Genomic DNA, 17,815 nt, shown 5'->3' on the forward strand with positions numbered 1-17,815 from the left:
GCCAGGGCTCCCCAAGGGAGACCCACCCCACACTCCAGACAACCGCCCGCCCCCACCGCGAGAGGTCCAGGGGGGGAGCAAGGCAGGGGCCGCCCACCCCTGCCGAGCAGAGGAGCACCCAAGAGAAACAGAGGCCCCAAGGAGTGATGTAAACAAGGCCCAACCAGGCACACCCACTAATGGAGTTTTGGAGAGGACTATTTCTCGAGAGCAAGGACTGGACTCCAAGACCTGGACACCCCTGATGTAGTTTGATCCCCTGCTAGATCTTAAATCTTGGGGATCCCACTCCCGGCGCGGGGAGAAGACCGCCAGGCCCAGGAGACCGGCACCCAAAAGACTAGACCACCAGGCCGAGGTTCCCTGAGGTAGGGGACAGAAGGTCGCACCCCCCCCCCCCCAAGTCATGGAATCAGCTATTGGAGACCAGAGAGACTGAATTCTTTCCAAATTACTTGAACTTTTAGCTGATGTTTTTTCCAAACTGATATGATGAAAGAGCAGATTCCTGTACTGATTAACGTTGATGTTTTTCTTGTTTTTCCAATTTAACAAAATAGTTTTTTTTTGCTATACAGAGTTATGAAGATCATAGATACTAATCCTCCTTCTTTATCGATGGCACTCATGTCACCAAGCACACAAAGTGACGGTGAAGCTGTGATAGAAACATTAAGCCAGACTGATAGATCAGCACAAACCTGTTGCCAGAGAGCCTGGACAGGTGTGCAGAACCACAGTGCAAGCATGTAACTGGTAAATTACTATCGCAGTGCTCACAAATGTCTGAGCTTCTGAGACCCATCTTGAACATCCTCTGACCAGTAAAATACATTCTATGGAGAGTTTTGAATTGGATTAGTTGTAAGTTTGAACATTCAGTCAGTTTAAAGGTGTTTAGACTAGGGCTGTCAGATTTGTCGCGTTAAAAACGCATTAATCTGACGTGTGCTTGACGCCGACAATTTTTTTGACGCATTAATCGCGGACTTTAATGAAAGACGTTTGTTTGTGTTTGTCACGGGCTTGTAACAGTTTGACTTTTATTTAACTACAACCTAACAATTAGAAAAGCCTCATTGTTGTTTTTTAATGCTGAGCAGATTCCTGCATTGTATTTATCAAGGATTTTATTTTGCTTTTTTGTTTTGAAATAATTCAATTTAAAAAAATAAATAAATAAAATATTTTGCTTTTTTGTTTTGAAATTATTCAATTTTTAAAAAATCTCTTTCAGATTTTAACACCATGTTTAAAAATCTTTGATAAAAGGCTGCTTGGCAAGTTTCTGCTCCATGACTTGCTTGTAACTGCTCTTTTATTTTTTGATAGTGGAGCTAAATTGTGTGTTTTGTTTTACATGTCAATCTAGAGACTGTTTTTGCTCGATGCTAACACTTTAGCTTAAACTTATTTAGCTCACGCGGATGTTTCTACATTTTTGAACATTTTCAATCAAACCAAAGTGTCTTTCAGACATTTTGAAGAGACACTGTCATAACTCAGATGGTCACACATCTAGGCATAAACCTAAAAAAAAAAAAAAAAACAAAAAAAAAAACACTGTTCTTATCATCCTCAAAGTGCAGGGCTATGCACTTTGAGGATGAGAACTATGGCAGAAACAGGGAGATCATGGGTTGAATGTTTAGACCTAGTAAAAATGTACATGAAACTAACCCCCACAAGGGGCACTGGGGTTACACCTTTTGAGATAATTTATAGAAAGACCCTTTGTCATTCCAATTCTTCCAGAGCAGAAAGAGACGAGGGATCTGTTGTAGACTAAAGAGCTGTCAAGATCAAATGATCTGCCAGATATCCCTTCTTTCCAACAGGTGGAGCTGTTCCAGCCAGGTGACCAGATCCTGATCAAAGTGATAAAGAGAAAAACCTGGGCTGCACCCCGCTGGGAAGGACCATATACTGTCCTGCTGACTACCTCTACAGCGGTCAAGATAGCTGAGAGAGCCACCTGGATTCATCAAAGCCATTGCAAAAAGCTGGTCCCTCCAAAAGATGAGTAGGAGTGGAAGCTGCCCGGTATCAAAACTCTTGGGTGCTGAAGAAACCAACTGATCTCCTACTCCTGACTCTTTACAGCAGGTCACAAAACCCAGAGCAATGCAGACTCATAGAGTTGCTCTCAGTCTCCTGACACCGCTCATCTGCCCAAGAATTTGTCCCCCTGCGAAGGGGGTGCCAAAGCCTCAGTAACTGGACCCAAGCTGGTTGAAGCTGTCCACGAACAACTTGCTGCCATATCACTTATGGCCTTCCAGAACCGTGTTGCCTTGGATATGCTGTTGGCTGAAAAAGGAGGTGTGTGCTATGTTTGGAATCCAATGTTGTGCCTTTATCCCCAACAATACTGATGGAGGCCTCACTCGTGCTGTGGAAGGACTGCGTAGTCTGAGTAACAAAATGAAGGAATATTCAGGTGTTGATACATCCATGTGGGACAGTTGGTTGAATGTGTTTGAGGCGTACAAGACCCATATTTATTCTATTTTAATTTCACTTGCTGTTTTTGCTACCATTCTTACGACTTGTGGTTGTTGTCTCATCCCATGCCTTCGTAGTCTCATCTAACGTCTCACTGTTTAGACCAGGGGTATTCAAGTCCAGGCCTCGAGGGCCGGTGTCCTACATGTTTTCCAACCAACCTTCCATTGAAGCTCCTTATTGGCTAAACATACCTGATCCTGGAAATTAGCAGCCAATAAGGAGCTTCAATGGAAGGTTGGTTGGAAAACATGTAGGACACCGGCCCTCGAGGCCTGGACTTGAAGACCCCTGGTTTAGACCATTGAAGATCCTAATAGCCCTGCTTCAATTTACCTCCTACGGGCTCACAGTAATGATTCTGAAAATGATGACAGTGATGATGAATATGTTGCTTAGATGATTCATCTCCCTTTACAGTCCCTGCTTATCCTTAGATACCTGTAGCTTTTAAAGTGTTCGCACCGTAATTGGTGGGACGAGGGTGGAATTTTGGCCCACTGGGTTTTCGCCCCCTCTGCAGGCTCTTACAGAGATATCTGTTGAATGACATTTTAGGTTAAAACTGTTGTGCAGGGGACTTAAAATTGATGTATTTACAGACCACTGTTCGAGCTCAAGTGTTTCAAGACTCACAACAGGGCGGAAATGTTGTGAATATTAACAAAATTATGTGTGTGTGTCTCGAAACAATCTGCATTATATCCTGCCTCAGCATTTCCTGATGAGCAGAGCTCAGCGGCTGTGGAATTTCTTTGTCTAAGTTCTGTGCTCAAAAACAACTCCTTATATGGATTAGTTTAAACATTCCATGTAGAATTGACCTTTGTTACCTAGCAACAAGTTGACCCCATTGCTCCGTTATGCCCATGTGTGGAATTCCTATGTGTGTCTCTTATATGTGCCTGTGTGGCTGAGATGTTGAGAGACCCGAAGCAGAGACTCCAACGTACAGAGCCTTTGTTTTGACTCTCTCCTTTTTGTAAAAAGAATAAACAAGATGAATTACAACTGGCCTGGTTCATTGGACTTATAATATAGAAATCTTTCAGAGTCATTCTTGACAGGTACTCAGGGCGAACCTGGAGCCTTGTCACAGAGGAGCTCTTTGACTACCTCAGTGACTTCAGCTTGGGTGATGGACAGTTCCACCCCAGTGTCCTCAGCCTCTGCTTCCTCAACGGAAGGCGTGTCAGCAGGGTTGAGGAGATCCTCAAAGTATTCCTTCCACTGCCCGACAATTTCCCCAGTTGAGGTCAACAGATCCCCACCTGCACCAAAAATGGTGCCTTCAGAAAACTGCTTTCCCCTCCTGAGTCGCCGGATGATTTGTCATAATCTCTTAGAGGCCAACCAATAGTCCTTCTCCATGGCTTCACCAGCGACCAGTGAGGTGTGAATCGGGCGGCACGGCCAAAATGTCAATACCCGAAGTTTGACAGGTTGCTGCGTCCCATCAGCCAATCAGGAACTCAGCTTTGGGAATGTGACATTTTCAGCGACCAGATCAGAATACTAAAATACTAATCCAATACGAGCGTTTTGTTCTGTCGCGGCGCAGCGGTTCTTTGGCTGCAGCCGTTTTTTTTTTTTTTTCACATGCAACCGTGGCCTCAGGATCACATTTTTGACAGGCAGGGTTCAGCGGATTCACCGCGCAGTGAAAGAGGGGCAAGCCACAGGTTTGTGGCTTGGTGCATGTCAAAAAACTAATTCCTCAACATCACATGTGTCTCCCATTCCTTCAAAGTAGATGGAGTTTGACAGACAGAGCAGGTAGCTCCTCCCACATGTGGTGCAGCATCAGAAAGACATAAGCCGAAAAAGGGGCGGGGCACAAGAATTGCGTTCGGTGTGAAAACACAATCGGCGGCTTCATGGTTTCTACTCTGCTACTCTGTTTGAAGCATCTCCAGGATGGAGGTTTCTGGCAGATACTTCAGAGTCATTGTGGTGAGTTTGAGGTCCCTATGAGAGATGATGAACAATGGCTCACCTGCCAAAGTGGCTAGTGAGACCGTTTCTCTATTTGCCAAATTTGAATTTTTTTGTTTTGTTTTTGACTTTATTTTTATTAGTTTGTGTTACATAAACACAAACCAAAATCAAAATGAAGGTCAATTCTGGTGCTTCACAGATCTATCTGTTGTACAATGTCCATTTTTGTCAGGGTGATGTATTAGGACAGCCAAAAGGAGCAGACCCAGAGTGAGAAGAATTAGTTTTTATTGTCACCAGGAGACAGTCTATGGGAATTGTGGTGAATAGTGTAGAAGCTCCTCCAAGCCAGCAGGTGGCGCAGGTTCTTTGGTGGAATGACATCACCGCAGCACAGGGAAGTGCGAAGGAGGCAGGAACTGGCAGAGATGAGACGAACCGAAGATCAGAGGACTCAGGCGTGGAGAATACTCCGGATTGCTGGTGAGGGGGTGATAGCTGAGATGAGGCTTGAGACGAGGGAGTTCGCCGAGGGACGGCGCCGAGCAGACGAGGCGGCTGACGGTGCCGAGCAGACGAGGTGGCTGGACGTAATATCTTAGCAGATAAGCTGAGACGTTCCGGCAACGAGGAGCCAACAGGAGATATTTTATAAAGGGAGAGGACCAGGTGATTCTCATCAAGCGTGATCGCTCCACCCAACAGGCAGGCCCATTGAGGTGAGAGGCGGGGCGGACATGACAGTACCCCCCCTCAACGACTGGCACCCGACGGTCGACCAGGCTGCTCAGGATGCTCACGGTGAAACTGAGCGATGAGCTCTGGATCCAGGATGAACCGGGCCGGGACCCAGGAGCATTCCTCCGGCCCATACCCCTCCCAGTCCACAAGGTACTGGTAACCCTGGCCACAGCGACAAGACCTCAGGAGCCGGCGCACAGTGTAGGCGGGACCACCATCGATGAACCGGGCAGGCGGGGGGCCGTCCGCAGGGGGCACCAATGGACTCGAGACAACAGGCTTGACCCTGGAGACATGAAAGGTGGGGTGCACACGAAGAGGTCTGGGGAATCGGAGCCGCACAGCCACAAGGCTGACCACTTTGGCAATCAGGAAGGGTCCGACAAACCGGGGTGCCAGCTTCCTGGCCTCCAGTCGAAGGGGCAGGTCGGCAGTAGACAACCAGACCCTCTGACCCACCTGATACGTGGGCTTAGGAGACCTTCGTCTGTTCGCTCCAGCACAATACCCGTCGACAGTGCGCAGGAGCACCTGTCGGGCTTGCCGCCACGCTCGTTGGCACCGCCTAGCAGAAGCATGGGCAGAAGAGAGGGGGTTGATAGCCATACACCACGTGAAACGGCGAGAGTCCGATAGCAGACGAAGGGAGGGAGTTATGTGCAAACTCGGCCCAGACAAGGTTACCAGACCCGTTGGTGGGACTGCGGCCACAGAGGAGTCGTAACGAGGTCTTCAGCTGCTGATTAAGCCACTCTGCTTGGCCGTTGGACTGTGGATGGAAGCCAGACCTCTGTCCTTGGGAATCCCATGAAGGCGGAAAACATCCTGAAGGAGAACCTCAGCTGTCTCCTTAGCGGAGGGGAGTTTGGGGAGGGCAATGAAATGGACCATCTTGGAGAATCGGTCCACCACAGTCAGCACCACAGTCTTGCCACAGGAAAGGGGTAGGCCCGTATCGAAGTCCATGGAGATGTGGGACCCTGGTCGACAAGGTACAGGAAGAGGGTGTAGATGACCTGCAGGAGATTGAGTGGTGGGCTTGACTCGGGCGCACTCGGGCGCACTCGGGGCACGCGGACACGTATTCTCGAACATCCGCTCTGAGAGTAAGCCACCAAAACCTTTGTCTGATAAGGGTTTGGGTTCGCCTCTGACCAAGATGGCAGAACAGACGAAAAGCGTGGAACCACTGGATCACCTTGGCTCTCAGGGGATCAGGAACAAAGATGCACCCTGTGGGGCAAGCAGAGGGAGATCCAGTATTTTGGTTAGTAGCCATTACCTCCCTTTCAATGTCTGTCCTGAGTATCGCCAGTCGTGCGGACTGCGGCAGGATGTATTCTGGAGGAGGCTGAATCGCAGGGTCTTGATCCCTCCAAGATAGGGGGTCTGCTTTGGTGTTCTTGGAACCGGGCCTGTAGGATAAGACAAAACAGAAGCGACAGAAAAAGAGAGCCCAACAGGCTTGGCGGGAGTTGATCCTCTTGGCAGACTTAAGATATTCAAGGTTCTTGTGGTCAGTATATACTAAGAAAGGGATTTCAGTTCCCTCCAACCAGTGGCGCCATTCCTCCAGTGCCTCTTTGATGGCTAATAGCTCCTTATCCCCCACATCATAGTTGCGCTCGGCACTGGTCAGATGACGTGAGAAGAAGGCGCATGGATGTATCTTCTGGTCAAGGCTGCTTCTCTGGAACAAGACCGCCCAACTCCAGTGTCAGAAGCATCCACCTCAACGATGAACTGTTTGGTAGAATCAGGTGTGATCAGTACAGGAGCTAAAGAAACAGGGTTTTGAGTCTCTGGAAAGCCTTCTCAGCCACCTCCTCCCACACAAAGACTGTCTTAGTGGACGTGAGAACATGTAACGGGGCTGCAACCCGGCTGTAGTCTCTGATAAAGCGTCGGTAGAAATTAGAAAACCCCAGGAACCGCTGGAGTTGCTTGCGGTTGTGGGGTCTTGGCCAGTCAAGGACTGCCTGGACCTTACTGGGATCCATCTTCACCTTTCCACTCTCGATTATCAAACCCAAACGAGGTGGTAGAAACGAGGAACTCGCATTTCTCTGCTTTGACGTATAGCTTGTTCTGGAGCAGTCTCTGGAGTACTGTGCGAACATGCTGGACGTGTTCAGCCTTGGTATGGGAGAAAACCAGGATGTCGTCTAGGTAGACAAAAACATATTTGTTAAGCATGTCACCTAAGACGTCGTTGACCAGGTTCTGAAATACTGCAGGTGCGTTGGTTAATCCGAATGGCATGACTTGATATTCGAAGTGATGAAGGCCGTCTTCCATTCATCTCCGACTCTCATCCTGACCAGATGGTAAGCATTGCGGAGGTCCAGCTTGGTGAAGATTATGGCCCCCTGGAGTAGATCAAAGGCAGAAGACATGAGAGGAAGAGGGTACCTGTTACGAACAGTGATCTGGTTTAGGCCTCGGTAATCAATGCATGGTCGAAGTCCCCCGTCCTTCTTCTTGACAAAGAAGAAACCAGCACCAGCAGGAGAAGAGGAAGGACGTATCAGACCAGCAGCCAGGGACTCCTTGATGTATCTCTCCATCGACTCCCTCTCAGGTCCTGACAGAGAATACAGACGGCCTCTGGGTGGTGACGTACCTGGTAGCAGTTCAATGGAACAGTCATATGGGCGATGGGGGGTAAAGATGAGGCCTTCTCCTTGTTGAAAACCTCCTTGAGATCGAGGTAGATGGTAGGGACCTTGGCTAGATCAGGCTTTTGAAAAATGCGCTGCCTCAGGCGGCTGCAAGTAGAAGCAGCTCCTGGCGTTTTGCCTTATTTTCTTACTTTTTAATGTATTTTTGCTTCTGTACGTCTTTTTTGTGCTACTTTTGGCTCACTGCATCCACGCCGAGATGACTTCCTCCTTTGTTTACATCATCGATCAGCTGCTGGCTCTAAAACCACCATCCTCCGAAATCGGAGTGAAGCCTCAACTGCCGGAGGAGCTTCGGACGAGACGCCGTGGATGCAGGGCGGGAGTTAAACGGCGAATGAAGAAGCGGCGTTTTAAACTCTGTGTTCCCGCGATCATCACGGGGAATGTCGCGTCCCTGGCCAATAAGATGGGCGAGCTGGAGGCGCTCACACGGACGCAGCGGGAGTACCGGGAGGCCAGTATCATCAGTTTCATCGGAACATGGCTCAACGGACTGATACCGGACTCTAACGTTTCTATCGCCGGCTTCCTCACTGTGTGAGCGGACCGAGACACCACCGCGTGCGGTATGAAGAGAGGAGTAGGGCTCATAATTTCTGCTGACCATCTTGGACAATCCCTCCCACCCTCTCTTTGAAACTGTGGACACACTGGGGGCAGCTTCGGCTGTGGACTCTTGCAGCCCCGTTGCTCTGGGGAGCGGTGCAGGGGGTCGTTCCTGCCATCTGCCATTGGGCTTTATAACTTCTCTATGTGTAAAAGGTGAAAAGAAAACACCTTGGTGCTTTTTCTTAGATTCTTTTTACATCTTTGTACGTGTGTATATAGTCTTTTTCTGCTGCTATGTGTGTACATTTGTTTATATTTATATTTATTCTGCTGCTATGTGTGTACATTTGTTTATTTATATTTACTCTGCTGCTATGACTACTTATATTTATAAGTTAGTTACATTTTATTGATCATTTGAATTTTGTATTTATCTTTTAGCAGTTTAATGGTGTTTTGTGCTTTTCATTATTATTAATTGCTGCTTCTACGACTGAATTTCCCTGCGGGGATGAATAAAGTTGATCTCATCTCTCTCTCATCTCATATACCTCCAACTTAGCAGATTGGGGACCTGAGGTAGAACCCTCCATGGCGCGAAGGCAGGTGTTGTGGCACCCTGAACCCCAACCAAGTATCCTCCCTGAACCCCAATCAATCTGAGGATTGTGTATTCTCAACCAGGATAAACCCAGAAGAAGATGTGACTCAGTTTGTTGAATTACATGAAACCTTACTTCCTCAAAATGGTTCTCCAATTGCATTTTGAGTGGTTCAGTAGTAAGACGACTGTCTGTGATGGGGTGGCCATCAATGGCCTTGACGAGGAGCGGCTGTGGTGGGGGAGGGCTCTGATACCCCACCGGCGGACCACCTCATCAGACAAAATTACTGTCTGAGCCAGAGTCGATAAATACAGTCTCAGAAAAAGTCCTTCCTTTCACGTGGAAATAGGCCCTGGTCTGGGAATCCACCTGGAAAGAGGAAGATATGGAACGGCTCAAACACGTCTTTCCCTTCCATATGGAGCCCGGTCTTTTGCTGGACATTCATTAATTCTGTGGCCAGCAGAGCCACAGTAAAAACAGAGCCCTTCGTTAACACGTCTCTCTCTCTCCTCGCGGGGGAGACGTGTTCGACCCAGCTGCATAGGTTCGTCTTCAGTTGCAGGAGGGTAAGCTGGACTTGAAGAAAGGGCACGAGACTGGGTGAGTCCTTGCAGCAAAGGCCTGCGCGGCCTCTCCTCCTTCCTCTCTCGCATCCGGCGGTCTATCCGAGAGGCTAAGGAGATGAGGTTGTTCACATCCTGGGGCACTTTGCGGGCAGCCAGTTCATCCTTGACGTGCTCCGAGAGACCCTGATAGAACATATCGAGCAAAGCATAGTCATTCCACCGGCTGTCGGCAGCCAGTGTGCGGAACTTTATGACATAATCATCAACAGTGTCTCTGCCTTGGCATAAGCGGGATAGCTGATGAGCCGCATCCTGTCGAGGTGTCACAGGATCAAATACTCTGCGCAGTTCGGCTGAAAAACTGCGGTAAGTAGAACAGACCTCAGAGTCTCTTGACCATTCGGCAGTTGCCCACTGTGCCGCATGACCCTTTAGAAGGGAGATGACGTATGACACCTTGGATCTATCATTGGTAAAAGAAGACGAATGCAGAGAAAACAGGATATCACACTGGGTTAGAAAGGTACGACACACCGCTGGATCCCCGTCGTACTTCTCTGGAGGCTGGACGTGTGGGATGTGTACAGGTTGACTGACGGGAGCAGCCTGGGGCGCTCTTGGTGCAATTGTCACTTGGTCTAATCTCCTGGTGATCTCCTCCACACCTGACGATAATTCGCCCAGGCGAGTCTCATAGCTCTATATGGATGACTTCACTCTCCACGTTCTGTCAGGGTGATGTATTAGGACAGCCAAAAGGAGCAGACCCAGAGTGAGAAGAATTAGTTTTTATTGTCACCGGGAGACAGTCTATGGGAATTGTGGTGAATAGTGTAGAAGCTCTTCCAAGCCAGCAGGTGGCGCAGGTTCTTTGGAGGACTGACGTCACCACAGCGCAGGGAAGTGCGAAGGAGGCAGGGAGTGGCAGAGATGATAGGAACCGAAGATCAGAGGACTCAGGCGTGGAGAATACTCCGGATTGCTGGTGAGGGGATGACGGCTGAGACGAGGCTTGAAACGAGGCTTGAGACGAGGGAGTTCGCCGAGCAGACAAGGCGGCTGGACGTAATATCTTAGCAGATAAGCCGAGACGTTCCGGCAACGAGGAGCCAACAGGAGAGATCTTATGAACGGAGAGGACCAGGTGGTTCTCATCAAGCGTGATCGCTCCACCCAACAGGCAGGTCCACTGTGGTGAGAGGCGGGGCGGACATGACAATTTTTTCCACTTTCGGTGTATTTGTGCCTCTTGCAGTTTCAATCTGTGTGATATTGTTTCCGTTAAGTAGATTTTGCTGATAGTTGATGTCCATTGGTCCTTTGACGGGATCGTTGTGGTGCCCCAATTCCTGGTAAATTTGTTTTTGGGCATCTAGTGAAATAATTTTAAATAAGTGTTTGTCACTTTGGTAGATTGAGTTTCCCTGGAACATGTACAGATAAAATAGTCTTGGTACCAAAGGAATTGCATATCCAACCACTTTGCATGTTATATCACCTACCATCCTCCAAAAACCTGCTACATTCGGACACTTCCAGAATACATGACAATGGTCAACATTTATTTCTCCACATCCACGCCAACAGCTCTGATTTGCTTTGAACTGTTTGTTTTCAGTTTAGGCGTTATGAAAAATCCTATAAGATTCTTCCAGGCGAACTCTCTCCATGTTCGAGATCCGGTGGTGGTATGGTGGTGTCTCCACATGTCTAACCAATCCTGTTCAGTTATCTTTATGTTTAGTTCTTTTTCCCAGTTATCTTTTACTTTTAATGTTGTGTTTTTATCATACTCCGTTAAAGATTTATACAGTGTACTAATCAATTTAATATTATTGTCTTTATACGCCTTTATTATTGTATGAACTATTCGACACTCATCTCCTGAGGAGTTGCTCTGTATCACAGTCTTATAATAGTTTCTCATTTGTAAGTATCTAAAAAAATCCTGTTTTTCAAGGTGAAATTGTTTAGTCAAGTTCTCAAAATTCTCCAGCTGCCTGTCTTTTTCTAACAAGCACCATGCTGTTATTACTTTTGTAGTCCAATATTTATAAGTTTGGTCATAATCTGGACGGGGCGTGATTGGTAGGAATGGCCTCCCTGACCTGAACCCGAGCGGTGTTTTGTTGTTGGACTTCTGTGCACGTCATAGTTTGTCGATAAGGAATACCATGTTCAAACACAAAGGTGTCCATCAATACACCTGGCATCAGGACACCCTAGGCAGGAGATCGATGTTCAACTTTGTAGTCATTTCAGGGGATCTCCGGCGGTGTGTTTTGGACACTCGGGTAAAGAGAGGGGCAGAGCTGTCCACTGATCACCACCTGGTGGTGAGTTGGATTCTCTGGTGGGGGAGGAGGCCGGAAAGACTCGGCAGACCTAAACATACTGTGAGGGTCTGCTGGGAACATCTGGCTGAACCCTCCGTCAGGGAGGTCTTTCACTCCCACAACCGGGAAAACAAGCAGGTATCGAGGGAGGTTGGTGACATTGAGTCCGAGTGGACCATGTTCTCCATCTCTATTGTCTCTGCTGCTTCGCGGAACTGCGGTTGCACGGTCTCTGGTGCCCGTCGTGGCAGCAACCCCCGAACCCGGTGGTGGACACCGGAAGTAAGGGATGCCGTCAAGCTGAAGAAGGAGTCCTATCAGGCCTGGCTGGCTGACGGGTACCGGCAGTTTAAGCGAGCAGCGGCCCGGGTTGTTTTGGAGGCAAAAACTCGGTCCTGGGAGGAGTTTGGTGAGGCCATGGAGAAATACTATCGGTTTGCAGTTGTCTGAAGGCACCGTTTTTGGTGCAGGTGGGGATCTGCTGACCTCAACTGGGGACATTGTTGGGCGGTGGAAGGAATACTTTGAGGATCTCCTCAACCCTGCTGACACACCTTCCATTGAGGAAGCAGAGGTTGAGGACGCTGGGGTGGAACTGTCCATCACCCAAGCTGAAGTCACTGAGGTAGTCAAAGAGCTCCTCGTGACAAGGCTTCAGGTTCGCCCTGAGTACTTCAAGTTTCTGGATGCTGTGGGAGTGTCTTGGCTAACACGTCTCTGCAGCATTTGTCTCCAGCAGACAGGAACCGTACCACTGGACTGGCAGACTGGGGTGGTGGTTCCCGTTTTCAAGAAGGGTGGGTGTGTTCCAACTACCGGGGAATCACACTCCTCAGCCTTCCTGCGAAAGTCTATGCCAGGGTACTGGAGAGGAGAGTCCGTTCGATAGTCGAACCTCAGATTCAAGAGCAACAGTGTGGTTTCCGTCCTGGTCGTGGAACAGTGGACCAGCTCTACACACTCTTCAGAGTGCTGGGGGGTTCGTGGGAGTTCGCTCATCCAGCCCATATTTGTTTTGTGGATTTGCAGAAGGCATTCGACCGCGTTCAAATGTAGCCGTTTTAGAGTGGATTGCTTAAAACAAGTAAAAAGAGAATTGAAATAATTCTAAACGAGATGAAATAAAAGCATGTATCACAACCTCCATGTCACGTTTGGAGATCGATCTTCTTAGTTTAGCGATGTTCCTTGGCTGATAAAAGCAGTTTTTAACCAGGTATCTTTAATGCTTGTCCAGGGACATTGGTCAAAAATGACACCAATGTTTCTGAGGGAAGACTTGCACGTAAGGCCCAGGGAACCTAGGTGTTGCTTAACCTGGTAAACTATGTGTTCGGGGGCAATTATTAAAGTTTCAGTTTTGTTTTCATTCAGTTGAAGAAGAATGTCTGCTATTGTTCCTTCAGGGAGTGAGACCCCTTCTGTGTGGACTACCTTTCCTCTATTTGTCCCCATCCAACTGCATTTCTCAAGCCCAAATGACCAATGAGGTATATCATAGAGATCAGGTTTTTTTTTCCTGGCCGCTTCTGAGTCAGCTGATGGAGAGAAGAGCGGCCCCTCTGTCCACGTTCAACTGCGCTCTGCTCTGCAGCACCTCCTTCAGATGCAAAAATGTCATACAAACATCTCGAGTTTGAAACAGAAATGAGCGGGGGAACACTATGTATCATTTTATCGCAATCCTAGATATGTGGAGAGGTGAGCTAAGTGGATCAGCGCCATTAAAAGAGCCAGGAGCAAAACAAGACTGAAAGATGGACCCTCCAGCGGTCAGATTCTGTTTGTGCAGCGATTACTTCATATCGCGTATATTACTGTATACAAAGTTTACTTACTTCCATTATATGCTATAATCCTGGCTTCTGATTGAAAAACCATAATGTAAAACCATAGTTCATTGCATGCAATTTGTGGAGACAACAATGTTGTGTTTAAAGTGGTACTACCATGAAAATTCTACTTTTTGAGGTTTTAAATGCATTTTACTTTTCATTCCTCACTATAAAGAACCTCAAAGCAAATTTTTGATTCATTCATGGTTTTAAGAGTAATCCTCTAAAAACCTGCGCTATCTGCAGCAGCCCCACCCATAGCCACAAAAACGGGGGTTGGAAACATGCTGATGTAAGATCGATGCCAACAGCTCAATCCAGGAAGAGTCTGTGCTGCAAGCTCCACCCCCAGTCTACAACAAAAACACACCCACCTTCTCTGCGGAGCTGTGGCAGGAGATAAGTACCCTCCTGTACCAGGAACCGCTCTCTGACCCATTTTTTAATTGTAGTCTCGGTTCGTTTCCAATCGGACTGAACTTCAGTTCGCTCTGAGATTCCTCAGTCTGAATACAAAACAAACCGAGAGCGGAACAACTGAACCAAAACAGCCACCGTACCCGACAGTTATGTGATGTAAACACGTTAGAAATGAGGTGATCAGTGAGCTGCAGACAAATGTAGAGCATTAGATTATCATGTTAGCCAAAAGGAAATAATTGGTCCAACTGTTTACTTGTTAGAATGTTTATTTTAACTGAAAAACTTATAACTCTCTTTTCTGTGTCTCCTATGCTCGGCGTGCGCGGGCTGCTGCCATGACGTCATCTTAAAGCTCTATTGTAGTTTGATAGAATTCTCTTCAAAACAATGTCATAAAACCACAACGATGAGACACGGAAACACATTTAAATGAGGTCGGATGAATTCCAGCTCAATAAAACAACTTTTAACGTGATCCACATTGATTCTACTGATGTGTTGTTAAGCGTGAGTACCTGTAGCGTCTCCAGTAACCGTCATTCTGGATTCCTCAAACCAGCAGTTAAAAGTGTTGAACCTGGCCTTCAAAGAGACGCTCAAAATCCATCAGCAAAATAAAGTTTGAAAAAGGGAAAAATCCTGACAAGATTTTGCAGACCGCAGCGCGTGTATCTTTTTTATAGTTTTGTTCACAAATTTTGTTCATGCTGGATAGGCTGGTTCAAGGATTACGTCATGAAATGGGCGGGAACGACAAGGAGCAAAAGGCGGAGGCTCAGAAATCGAGTTGTTTTACGTCCGGGTATTAAAACGGTCCACAAAAATGACTCATATTTCATAAATAATTTGTTTTTAGTGTTCCAAAGGTAATATATGATTTTATATGTAAGGGATAATACCCGACGAAGTGTGCATTATGAGAAATTAACGCACGACGCGGAGGCTTGGACCGTCCGACGCAAAGCAAAGTCCGTTAATTCTCATAATGCACACTTTGTCGGGTATTATCCCGCTTGTACCATGGTCATTTAAAAAAGAAATAAACATTTAATCAATATTTAGTACTTTATTCTTGTTATTTCTTCGGTTTATCTAAATTTTTTCCACAAAATGGACTATTCGGGGCGTGATGCGGCTTGTCACGGTGACAAGCAACACCACAGAGAGCCAGAAGTCGTTACAGACCTCAACTGCAGAGGTAAAGTGGTAAATCAGTGAAAGGAAAACCCGGTCAAATGTGGGTTTTTTGAGCAGCTAGAACATAAGCAGCACACAATCAGCTTCTGTCTCTGTGTTTCATTTCATGGCAGGTTCGCTCTTCTGAGCTGCTCTATAAGCAGAAACTCCCTCTTGTGGTGAGGCAGGAGATTACACATTTCATGCCGAGTGCTGTGTCTTATTAGTAGGAGAATAACTCATTTAAAAAACAAATTACCGAAGATAGGCCGAACATTATGGGGTGGAGGGTCGACTAATTTGTCAATATGCACTAATTTACCTTTACAAAACGAAAATAAAAATGATGATGAAGGAAAAATGTGTTTTAAAGAAGCCTGCGCAGTGATATTGAACGTTTGGTCTGTGTGACCGGAACTTCTTTTCTAGGTGTGGTTTATCACCGTGGTATATCACTTTTTAATCCACACCCAGCAGCCAATCAGAATCGAGTATTCACCCAGACCATGGACCTGCAGATAAGCCAGGGTTTCTGCAAAACCAGCAGGAGGCCGGCCCTGGAGGCCTGGAGTTTGACACCCTTGGTCTCAAGGAAGACCAAAGAGGAGGTTTATGGATTCAGTGATGAAGACGTGAAGATAGCTGATGTTAAAGTGGAGGATACAGAAGACAGATGGCAGAAGCTGATTGGATGTGATGACCCCTGAAGGGAAAAGCCAAAAGGAAAAGAAGAGGATACAGGATTCCAGAGAAACCACAGTGTGGTCCAGTTCACTACCTCACATGCTGATGGGTTTTAAGAGTATTGTTTTTTTCAGCTGCTTTTCACAGTAATTTTACACTACCTGAAAGTTGTAACACACTTAATCAAGAATTAATTTGTTTTGACACCTAAAAAAACAAAACACTGTTAGCATGTTTGCTATAGTTAAACAGCTTCAGAAACAACATTTTCAAAAATTTGCATACTTTCTTGTGCAAACTACTTTCATTTTACACTCAAATTGATACGATGAGAGATTGGTTATACAGAGAGGGATGCTAAAGAATATTGGTAGCATACTTCAAAATCTCATCTGTAGACAGCTGCTTACTCTTCTGTTCTCCCATCATCATGGCCAGCTCCTTCTTCAGTGTTAGGATCTCCTCTTTTAAATGGGCTATTAACTGAAACACAAAACAAAGTATAAGGTCAATAGTGTGAACACAAGGCAACAAAAACAGATTGCTTAAAAACACTCATCTTGCTTTCTTGCTGCAGACTGCTGAAGTGGTAAAGATCTAATGATGCAAATGCATTTACAGTGTCTGATATCCTCTTCCCACTTCTGTGCATTTTGGCACATTTAAATTTCCGCATGAGGGAAAATAATACTTTGCATACGTTGGTAAGTATACTTTGAACTATTTCAGCCCTTTTGGAACCAAAATGTGCCTGTTGTTGGTGAAGTTTCTGCTTGTATATTTGGTGTTGATATGTTTATATTTTAAAATATGAACAATAGCTGTGGTGCAGAGATGGAACTGTTGACTTCTGATTTTTTGGATTGCAGGTTCAGTTTCCGCCGCGTCAGTGTAGTGTTCCTGGGCAATACACTGAACCCCACATAAGTTGGCCACATGTTTGACAGCAGAACTGCCCTCAGTGAGTGTAAAGACCTTTGGGTCATAATCATATTTAAAAAGCACTATGCAAGTGTACGCTATTAAATTCAACTCAAATTTATTTATATAGCACTTTCAAAAAGCAAATGGCTAAAACAAAGTGTTGTACACAAAAACATAAAAGACGCCAACAATGAAAACAGGGTGAAAACACAAGATAAAAAAGTTGAATAAAATAACTGAAATAATAAAAGCAATAAAATAACAATAAAACAGCAAGAGTTTCATGTTATGTTAAAAGCCAGGGCATAAAAGTGAGTCTTAGAAGCTGAGCTGACCACTTGAAAACAAATGAAAGAAACTTAAAATTAACTCTAAAATGTACAGGCAGCCAGTGGAGCGATGCTAAAATTGGTGTAATGTGGTCTCTCTTATGTCCTCGTCTATAGACCAAAATATAACATTTTAATCTATTAGGAATTAAGGGCACATGTTCCACTCATCTTCTACACCTTAAAAAGTGCATTTCCCTTTAAAAGCTCTAAATTCCTAAATAGCTTCAGCCAGAAAAAAGTGCGGATCTTTTAAACTGCTCAACAGAGATTAGGGTCTCAACTGTACAGAACTTTGTAATATTACCTCATTTGTGGCCTGTCTCTTATTGATGCCTGTTTCCAAAAATCTGCCTGGAGTGAAGAGTGTTTGTTTCTGTTAGATTCCAATAGTGGCTGGGCTCCTTTAAGATCCGCTGGTCTTCCCTGAGTTATGCAGACGCCGGGTGTCTGTGGTATTTGTAGCGATGGCCAAGAAACGCTCATTCGACTTAGCATTGACTTTAGCCAATGCTCT

At 46.2% G+C, this 17,815-nt stretch overlaps 1 protein-coding gene across 4 annotated transcripts in view; it reads right to left on the reverse strand.

Moving 5' to 3' along the window:
- The window catches only part of LOC112141432 (kinesin-like protein KIF6), a 192,261-nt gene that overhangs the window by 101,205 nt on the left and 73,241 nt on the right, over positions 1-17,815 (reverse strand). For all 4 annotated transcript variants that reach the window (XM_036210768.1, XM_036210770.1, XM_036210767.1 and 1 more), the window contains one exon: positions 16,425-16,528. In XM_036210768.1, the coding sequence (XP_036066661.1) occupies positions 16,425-16,528 (104 nt within the window). The remainder of the gene's footprint in view (positions 1-16,424; positions 16,529-17,815) is intronic.

This window comes from Oryzias melastigma, unplaced genomic scaffold (assembly GCF_002922805.2).
Source record: "Oryzias melastigma strain HK-1 unplaced genomic scaffold, ASM292280v2 sc00232, whole genome shotgun sequence".
NCBI classification, from domain to species: Eukaryota; Metazoa; Chordata; class Actinopteri; order Beloniformes; family Adrianichthyidae; genus Oryzias; species Oryzias melastigma.